At 52.9% G+C, this 10,000-nt stretch overlaps 1 protein-coding gene across 1 annotated transcript in view; it reads right to left on the reverse strand.

Moving 5' to 3' along the window:
* Positions 1-10,000, reverse strand: part of bahcc1b (BAH domain and coiled-coil containing 1b) — a 123,981-nt gene that overhangs the window by 33,336 nt on the left and 80,645 nt on the right. Inside the window, exons 5-9 of the mRNA XM_042703370.1 lie at positions 8,427-10,000; positions 7,743-7,857; positions 7,322-7,530; positions 6,861-7,019; positions 711-907 (exon numbers count right to left, since the gene is read on the reverse strand). The exon at positions 8,427-10,000 is cut by the window's right edge and continues 1,233 nt beyond it. Coding sequence (XP_042559304.1) covers positions 711-907; positions 6,861-7,019; positions 7,322-7,530; positions 7,743-7,857; positions 8,427-10,000 — 2,254 coding nt within the window. The remainder of the gene's footprint in view (positions 1-710; positions 908-6,860; positions 7,020-7,321; positions 7,531-7,742; positions 7,858-8,426) is intronic.

Genomic DNA, 10,000 nt, shown 5'->3' on the forward strand with positions numbered 1-10,000 from the left:
TATTACCTCCTAAACCCAAACACTGGCTCTTACAAAACAACAACAAAGGGTTATTGTGCTTGCCAGGGTTCCAGTAAATTGGCATTAAATGCACAACGAGGACGGAGGGGGAAAGAAAGGAGATGGAGAGGGAGAGAGGGAGAGAGGGAGGGAGGGAGAGAGGGAGAGAGGGAGCGAGGGAGGGAGGGAGTGAGACAGCAAAACTCTTGCTCTTGCCACTTGCTCTACTTAATGTTTCTTCATTTTGGGGGGGGGGGGGGCTGTGGCAGGGAGAACAGGGAGCAGGCCGGTGCCTTGGGGTCATGGAGGGAAGGTTCCAGAAGGTTCCAGCGGGCTCTGTGTGACATGTTTGAGTAATTACTGTGCTGGGGTCTGGCTGGCTGCTGGAAATAGCCCGCCTCATGCACACAAACACAAATGTTTATTGACAGCTGAGATAAAACAGGGATGGGAGCGTGTGTGTGTGTTAGTTTGTGCTTGCTGTGTGTGTTTAGTATGTGGTGTGTGTGTGAGAGAGAGAGAGAGAGAGAGAGAGAGAGAGAGAGAGAGATTGTGCACTCAAGCTCATATGAAAGGATTGATGTGTGTGTGTGTGTGTGTGTGTGTGTGTGTGTGTGTGTGTGTGTGTGTGTGTGTGTTACGTGTGCGTGTGTGTATGTGTCGGTGTGCCTGCCCCATGGCCTGCTGAACTGTGTGTGTGTGTGTGTTACCTGTGCGTGTGTGTGTCGGTGGGCCAACTCCATGGCTTGGGCCGCTCTGTGCTGCTGGTGCTGATGCTGCTGCAGCGCGTAGAGCTCCTGTTGCCGTAGAAACTGGGAGCGGGAGTACACAGTGGGATGCTGCATGTGCGAAGCGGGGCCCCGGGCACCGTACACGGGAGGCCACAGACCTGGCTGCTCCATCACATCTGCAGAGAGAGAGAGAGAGAAAATCAGAGAGAGAGAGAGAGAGAGAGAGACGAGAGAGAGAGATAGAGAGGAGGAGTGAGAGGGAGAAAGAGAGAATCAGAGAGAGATAGAGGAAGAGAGAGAGAGACAGAGAGAGATAGAGAGGAAGAAAGAGAGAATCAGAGAGAGATAGAGGAAGAGAGAGAGAGAAAGAAGGACAGGGAGTGAAAAGTATGGGGGGAGAGGAAGAGAGAGAGAGCGAAGGGAGGAGGTCAGTTTACTTATTTTTCATTTTTTATTCATCTCTGCCTTCAAACCAGCAAAATGGCAGAAGGAGCATGTCCTGGTTAAACCACTAGCCCCATACAGTACTTCAAGAGGCAATCAGCAGCCAAATCAGATCGCATGTCAGGCCCAGAGACAAGCCCACACTAGCTACCTCGCTGCCTCTCTCCCTTGCAGCCTTGATCCCTCATTCCCTCGCTGCCTCCTTCCCTTGTTCCCTCGTTCCCTTGCTGACTCATTAGGCTGCCTCTTTAGGCTTCGGGTGAAGCCATTTGCCGTTTAGCTCCCACTGCATGCTCCACCCTAGCAGAGTGCTGGCTCAAACTCAAGCCGATGGTCACCAGTCCGACCACCAGCTGATTGGTTCTTGCCCTTACGCCAGGTTGCGCTGAACTGAGCCTGTCACATTGATTCAGGACCCCGTCGCTCAGGGCTGCCCGATCATGTGCCCGTCTCTGGGGCTTCACTGGGGCTGACAGGGTGGCACTCGTAGGAGAAGGAAGAAACAGGATTGCAGGCTTTACTGAAAGAACCTCGCAGCCTTCCTTGCACATGTAGGCTTGCAGTCTTAAAAACGCAGTGGACCACAGTAAGAGGATGGGACTCACACACACACACACACACACACACACACACACACACACACACACACACACACATTTGAGGCTATAATCACAAACACACAAACACACACACACTTGAGGCTGTAAACACACACACACACACACACACACACACACACACACACACACACACACACACACACACTTGAGGCTATAATCACAAACACACACACACACACACACACACACACACACACTTGAGGCTGTAAACACACACAACACACACACTTGAGGCTGTAAACACACACACACCACACACACACACACACACACACAGTACGGGTTGCAACACTGACCATATATGTGTCAGGCCCATTCTACAGTTCACACACAGAGTCATATTCACATAGCCTACATGCAGACAGTACATAAGGACACACTCTGTGTGAAACGGAGGCTCTGTCCCAAATGGTGCACTTGTCTACTAAGCTTTCTCTACACAGACAGTCCTTGTTCCTCTGAGCATACTATACACTATACTACATTTAAAGGAAGGTGGTGGTGTCTTAAAGAGCAGAGAGAGCTGGGGAAGCCATTTTAGGTCAATAACAACAATAACAATAACAAACCTATTTCTCTGGGGTGGAAAGTGAAAAATGGGATCAATCTCAAACTCCACAATCACAGAGTTAATCACAGAGAGGTCGTTGTTAAGGAGACAGGTCGTTGTTAAGGAGACAGTAGCTTGCGTCACCATCGCTGAGAGACCTGTGTGTTTTCCCGCTAAAATGGAGGTGAAATTCACTCCCTACGCACACACAAACAAACACACACACACACACACTCACACAACACACAACACACACACACACCACACACACACACACACCACACACACACACACACATAATATTTGTCATGTCAGCAACAGAGCAGGTGGACCTACACATAGAGTATATTTGGAGGTGAGAGAGGATGAATGGATTACTGTGTGAGTGTGTGTGTGTTTGTTTGTGAGTGTGTGCGCGTGTCAGAGAGAGTGAAAGAGAGGAGGGGAGGTTTGTGTGTGTGTGTGTGTGTGTGTGTGTGTGTGTGTGTGTGTGTGTGTGTGTGTGTGTGTGTGTGTGTGTGTGTGTTGAGGGGAAGGGGGGGTGTAGCAGCTGGGCTCCATTATTAAAACACAGCCTCAGCCTTGAGATTCAGCTCATAGATTTTCAACACCCTGTGTGTGTGTGTGGTGTGTGTGTGTGTGCATACGTGTGTGGTGTGTGTGTGTGTATGTGTCTTCATGTGTGTGTATGTGAGTGAGATTTCTGGCTGGGCAGCTTACTAATCTTTTTCTATCTCTCTCTCTCCCTCTCTCTCTCTCTCTCCCTCTCTCTCTCTTTGTGTGTGCAGTTGGCTCCCACACCTCCTCTTCTCCTCCCTCCCCCCCAACACATACAGTCACTCCCTCTCTCCCTGATGCGTGGCAGGAACCTTTGTTCTGAGAGATTACCCTGACTGGGCTAATGTTTCCCCGGGGAAGGGTCCGGCGGATGCACTTCCCCCCGCGCGGCTGGGGCTGGGGGGGGCTGCCGAGTGGCGGAAGGAAAGCGTGCCACTGAAGAGCAGAGAGCTAATTAAATTTCACAGCCTGTTTGTCCAGGCGCAGAGGAAGGGACCCGCCACTGCATTGCATAGCATAGCGTAGCATGGCATAGCGTAGCATGGCATAGCATGGCATGGCAAGGCATTGCATAGCGTAGCATGGCATTGCATAGCGTAGCATGGCATAGCATGGCATGGCATAGCATGGCATAGCATGGCATAGCATGGCATGGCATGGAGATGCACAAGGAGGTTAGCAGTAACATGTTAGGTTAGAGATAACATAGAACAACATACAAACATAGGAGGTTAACTAACACATGAAAGCACAGCAGAGCATCACACAGAGATGAAGCACATGGCATGCATATGTGGAGGTTTGCATCAGGTGTCACACACACACACACCGGACACACACACACACACACACACACACAGATACACACAACACACACACACAGAGACACACACACACACACCACAGAATGCAGAGAAACGAACTCAATAGAGTGTAGTAGGCCTGTATGCAGCCGGTCTATCAGAACACAGAGTGTGTGTGGTTCCAGACTGATGAGGCCAGCATGAGTAAGAGACAGAACCAACATGGCAACAAGACAGATGGAAATATGAGTCCCCAACCCACTCAACAAATGTACACACATGCCCATTGTAGTTGATCAAACACACACACACACATGCACACACACACACACACACATGCACATGCACACACATACAGACACACACACACACACACACACACACATGTGCGCGCACGCACACAGGCATTACTCTTGGACAACACGCCCTCTTCTATACACCTACTCAGAATTAATGACTCACACAATCCAGATGCACACACACACACACACACACACACACACACAAACACACACACACTCACACCTGCGCACACACACACACACACACTCACACCAACACGCACAGCTGTGCACAGATAACCTTTCCGAAGCACGCCAATAGTCAACTACACCGCTTATCTACTTGAAATGATACATTGTTTAAATGCTTTGCATAATTTCTCTTTGTGCATTCAGCAGTAGCATAAGAGTTGCTGGCGATACTGAGGCCATTAATGCGGCAATAAAATGTATGGCAACTGCCAGTGTGTCTCAACTAACCGCTCAACAATGATTACACAATCAGGGGTAGGCAGAGGGGGGGGGGGGGGGGGGGACTGATAATCTACAAGCCCCTAGAATGGAGAGGCATATCGTTCCTGTAGTCCTATAGAGTGAAGACTTTGAGTGTGTGTGAGTGTGTGTGTGTGTGCGTGAGTGAAGACTTTGAGTGTGTGTGTGCGTGAGTGAAGACTGTGAGTGTGTGTGCGTGCGTGTGTGTGTGCGTGAGTGAAGACTGTGAGTGTGTGTGCGTGTGTGTGTAGTAACTGGAGTGAGAGAGTGTGGATGAGAGAGAGAGAATGTGTGTGGGTGTGAAGTTTGTGTGTTGTGTGTGTGCGTGTGTGTGTGTGTGTGTATAAGAGAGGATATGTGTTGTGTATTCCTGCGTATAATTAACAGAGAGAGATAGAGAAAGAAAGAGAGGAAGAGAGAGAGAAAGAGAGAGCACTAACCCCCACCCCTCTCCACCCTAAGAGCAGAGGACGAGAGAGAGAGAGAGAGAGAGAGAGAGAGAGAGAGAGAGAGAGGACGAACGCTCCACTGAGGCCAGGTCTCACACATGGAGAGGTATGAGACAAAGGAGAACAATGGGCTGGGGGGGGGGGGGGGGTTCTCCGTGAGAAAAGAATGCACTCCTCCCTCACACACATCTGACCATCTGCAGCGTGGGAGACTCCCAAGACTCGTAAGGACATCCTCTCCTCTCCTCTGCCTTCGTTCCCTTCTCCTCTCCTCTCCTCTCCTCTCTTTCTCTTCTCCTTCGTTTCCACTCTACTCTCTTCTTCTCTCCTCTACTTCGCTTTCCTTCCCTCTCCACTCTCCTCTCCCATTTTTCCCCTTCTCCTCACTCCCTTCTCCCTTCTCCTCCACCCTCCTATTCTCACAGCTCTCCTCTCCTCTCTTCTCCTCTCCTCTGTTCTCTTCTCTTCTCTCCTCTCCTCTCCTCTCTCCTTCCATTCCTGTATCCTCTCCTCTCCTCCTCTCTAATCCACTATGCTCTTCTCTCTTGTCGTCTCCTCCCCCTTTCCCTCCTTCCTTCCCCTTTTGCCCTCTCCTCCTTTCTCTTCCTTCCTCTTTTTCTCTCACCCCCTCCTCTCCTCCCTTCCTCTTCTCCTCCTCTCCTCTGCTCTGTTCTCTCCCCTTTTCTCCTCTGCTCTCTTCTCTCCCCTTTTCTCCTCGCCTTTCCCCTCCTCTACCCCCCGCCCTCCTCTCTTCCTCCCCACTCCTCCTCCTCCTCCTCCTCCACTTCTCTCTCCAGTTCACTACTCAGCCCCTTAACACTGAATAAGGGCAATCTACAGGCAGGCCCAGCGTTTCAAATGGATTGATCCAGCGCAGCGTGCTCTTGAGTGGCAATCATAACCAAACAGCGCTGATGATCGGCGGCCATCTTTATCTGCCTGCCTGTTTGCCTGCCTGGCTGGCTGCTCAGGGAGCCAGATATGAACGGTGCCATCTAGAACCGACGTGGGTTCTTTTTTGGCATGTCCACAGAACAGGGGAACCTTTAAATGGGAGGTTCTCAGGCACCAGGATTCAATGTACATCCTTCGAGAAACTTCTTAAGAGAACTAGATTAGATGAGTAACTAGATTCAAGTTTCATCATCAAGTGGAGACAAATTCTATGTGCTGCGTCACAAACTCCTATTACCGTGTTAGCTATGTGAGCGTCATACATTCAGTGTGTAAACTTAACATGCAGAGCTTAGAAACAATGCACATATTTTGCAGTTAAAATATAATTTACATTCACGTCTCAGCTTTTTATCTGCATCTGAGGTACAGTACATAGAGAAAATATAAAAATATAACTTAACTACCTCTAAAACATTAAAGCTACTGTACCATATCTAAAAACAGACAACCCCGCCTGTGTGTTCAGTTGTAACTTCCTCTCACAGTGAAGGCGTGTGATTTTGTCAGCGCTGGCATTCCTTTGGCATCGAGCCTACGACCGTGGCATGACTGGTGCCAACCTCTGCCAGCTGAGCGAGAGCTCAAGCCACAGCTGATTACGGCTAAACTACAAAAATCTAACTTAACAACCATTTATTTTTAAATTTTTTTGAAGAGTACCAATCACTAAGGCACTAAAACAGTAAAGCTACTGTACCATATCTAAAAACAGACAAAACAGCCTGTGTGTTCAGTTAGAACTTCCTCTCACAGTGAAGGTGTGTGATTTCGTCAGCGCTGGCATTCCTTTGGCACCGAGCCTACGACCGTGGCATGACTGGTGCCAACCTCTGCCAGCGGAGCGAGAGCTCAAGCCACAGCTGATTACGGCTAAACTACACTAAGCTAATTGCCACAGTGAGCAGGAGCAGGAGCGGGAGGGGGGGGGCAGGGGGAGAGGGAGAGGGGGCGGAAGCGGGTGCTTTGGACACGTACCCAGGTGGTGGGCTGTCGTGTGGGCGCTGTGATCGGTTGGCAGGACCACCAGCGCGGCGGACGGGTCCTGAGGCAGGGGCAGCACGGACTGCAGGGCACCGGGCATGGCCGCCGAGAAGCCCTGCGCCAGATTCTGGTGCAGCGCCGCGTGGCTCAGCCCTGCGGAACACGGAACACGGAACACAGAATGTCAGCCTTTGAGTCAGCCTCTCCTTTAATTCTCTCAGTAAAATGAGTAAACATTCCTGACCATATGCCCAACCACTTATGTGTGTGAGTGCTTATGGGTGTTGACCAAAATTGTAGAGGCTCATTATTTCTGACATGAGGCATGGAAGTTTTCCTTTTTCTCCAAATGCCTGCTGAGCTGAATGGGAATACTGTTGGGAATACTGTTGGGAATACTGTTGGGAAAATGGGATATCTGAGACTAAATATGGAAGGAAGAGGCGGAGCCTCACCGTAGGAGTGTCCAGTCATCCAGAGGGAGGTGCTTCCTGTCCGCGGCATCCAGTGATGATGAGCAGGGTGGGCGTGTGCAGATGGGTCTGCGCCTAATTGGCTGGCCTGCAAGGAAGCTCCGCCCGGCACGATGAGGTGAGAGGTCAAATCACCATGGCAACTGCTGGACGGGTGGATCCTGGCAAACTCAACCCGTTCTTTGTTTTCCCTGCGATGGGGGCCCGAGATTCATGATATTTACATTCCTTTTCATAACATGAGTTGGAATTCAATCTCCTGATAAAAGACTGCATAATGACAAGAAGGATATATACAATATACAAATACACAGACAGACAGGTATGTACAGACAGACAGATAAACAAATAGAGAGACATAGAGAGACGGACAGACAGATGTGTCAGATGTCAGCATATGTACCTGATGAAGAGTTCGCGGTCGCGTTCGAGCGGAGGCAGACCCAGCTGCTCCTCCGTCATCCTCTTCCTCTCTTCCTCCAACTCCCGTTCCAGCGGGAACATGGACCGCGGCACACCTGAAAAACACAGCATGGGATCAGTGCCACAATCTGGCAACCCCCACACCCATCATTCACAAACTCTACTTCCCATCTGGCAACCCTGGTAGTGGCAGCACATGATTCACCAAGCTTCCAATCTGGCAATCGACGCTAATTCTCATCATCATTCACACACCTCCAATCTGGCAACGACCCCCACACCTTGTCATTACTGACAGACCTACAATCTGGCAACCACCAATAAATCTAACCATCATACTCAAACACCTAATTTGGCAACCCCCATCAGGCCTCCCAATCAATCAAAAACCTCAAACCTGGCAACCACTACCAAGCCTTTCCAATCGCTCACCCACCTTCACTGTGGAAAACCACACACACAGACAGACCTACACACACACTCTCTCTCTCTCACACTTACACACACACATCCTTCCATCCACACACACACACACACACACACACACACACACACACACACGCACACAGACACACACACACACACACACACACTTGAGTAAAAGGCACTCAGTAAAATCCCCCTAGGGTCTTCCACACACACTTGTTCCTTCACACACTCTCACCTTTCATGCTGGGCAGCACCCTGCCGTGTCGGCTGTGGCTCGGGTGCACGTCAGGGGGGCGACAGGGGGGCTCCCGTTGCCTGGCGACCGCCACGGCGATCCCGACGGGGGGCTGGCGCACCTCGCTCTCGCCGGTCGAGTCGCTGGACTCCCGGCTCGCCCGGCCACCACACTCCGACCGCTCGCCCCCCTCCACCGACGATGACGACGAACCCCTCCTCGGGGGCAGGCTCTGCTTGTGCCCCTCCTGGAGCGCGCCGATCCCACCGCTGCCTCCACCACCACCACCCTGGTTTGCCCCCTGGTTCTGTTGCCCCTTCAGGCACCCCAGGCCCCCGAAGGGGCTCTTCTGCTGGGAGAGGGCCAGCGGCTGGCTGCTGTACTTCATCAGGCTCTTCATGGCACTGCCACCACCGGCGGTGCTGCTGCTACCACCGTCACTAGGGGGCGCTGAAGAGTCCCTCTGGTGGGGAGGGGCTGCTGCTGGGGGCTGATGCTGCTGGTCGTGGGGTGCGTGCGGAGGCACATGGGTCCTTGTGGTGGAACCAAAACCAGATCCAGAAGTAGGACCAGAACTGGAGCCGTTACTGAACGAGTCCATGTACGCCTTGTGTGGGTCGTCATGGTGCCCGCGGGGTGGGGGCGGTGGTGCCCATCCGCTGGGGGGTATACCGGCCGCCGCGTGGCTGCCGTACACCAGCGCGGGCGCTGCCGACCCCTCCGGCCGGTGTTTCCCGTTGTGCGTGTGCTCTGAGCTCGACGCGCCGTGCTGCTGGTGCCGTATCCTAGCGACCTTCTGCCCGTCGCGGGTCACCGCGCACCTGCCCTCTCCGCCGCCGCTGCCCTTCCCCTCAGTTGACGATGAAGAGGATGAAGATGTCGACGAAGCGTTGGGCGGGCGACCTGAGTGAGAATAGTCCCGAAAGGGCGGCGTGCTCGCGTAAGGTCCGCTCTTGGCCAAATGGGCCCCGCTGTGCGGCAAAGAATGAACACCGGCTTTGGCCCCCTGGGGCAGCGAGGGCCGGTAGACGTCCGTGCCGTCACCGCCACCAGCGCCGCCGCCGCCATTCACGCTCTCCGCTCCGCAGGATCGCGCAGCCGGGTGCTGCGACTGCGCGTGCCTCTGCGCATGCAACTGCGCATGCGTGTGTGCTTGGTGCGGATGAGAGCCGTGCGACCAATCAGAACCTTTATCTGCCTTCCCGTAGGAATGCTTCTGCTGCTGCGATGGCGGCGGCTCCTGCTGTGGGTGCTGATGGGACTGATGCTGATGGTGCTGCTGCTGCTGGGCAGGTTTCCTTTGGCAGTTGCTGGGGGGATGGGAATGGGGAGGATTGGGGTTGGAGGGGATGTTCGCCGAGCCGCTACCCCTGCTCCCACCTCCCCCGCTGGGCTTCTCCGGAGCTTTGGCCTCCTTGCCCGACCCTCCGCTGGACATGCCCATGCCGCCGCCGCCACCCCCTCCTCCGCCTGTGCCGCGGCAGTGGGGGTTACCCAGCTGGAAGGGTCCGCTGGTCTTATCCCCCAGGGGGCTGACCGAGGGCACAAATGTGGGGCCCGTCACTTTGGGGTCC

This window comes from Clupea harengus, chromosome 23 (assembly GCF_900700415.2).
Source record: "Clupea harengus chromosome 23, Ch_v2.0.2, whole genome shotgun sequence".
Lineage (NCBI taxonomy): Eukaryota > Metazoa > Chordata > Actinopteri > Clupeiformes > Clupeidae > Clupea > Clupea harengus.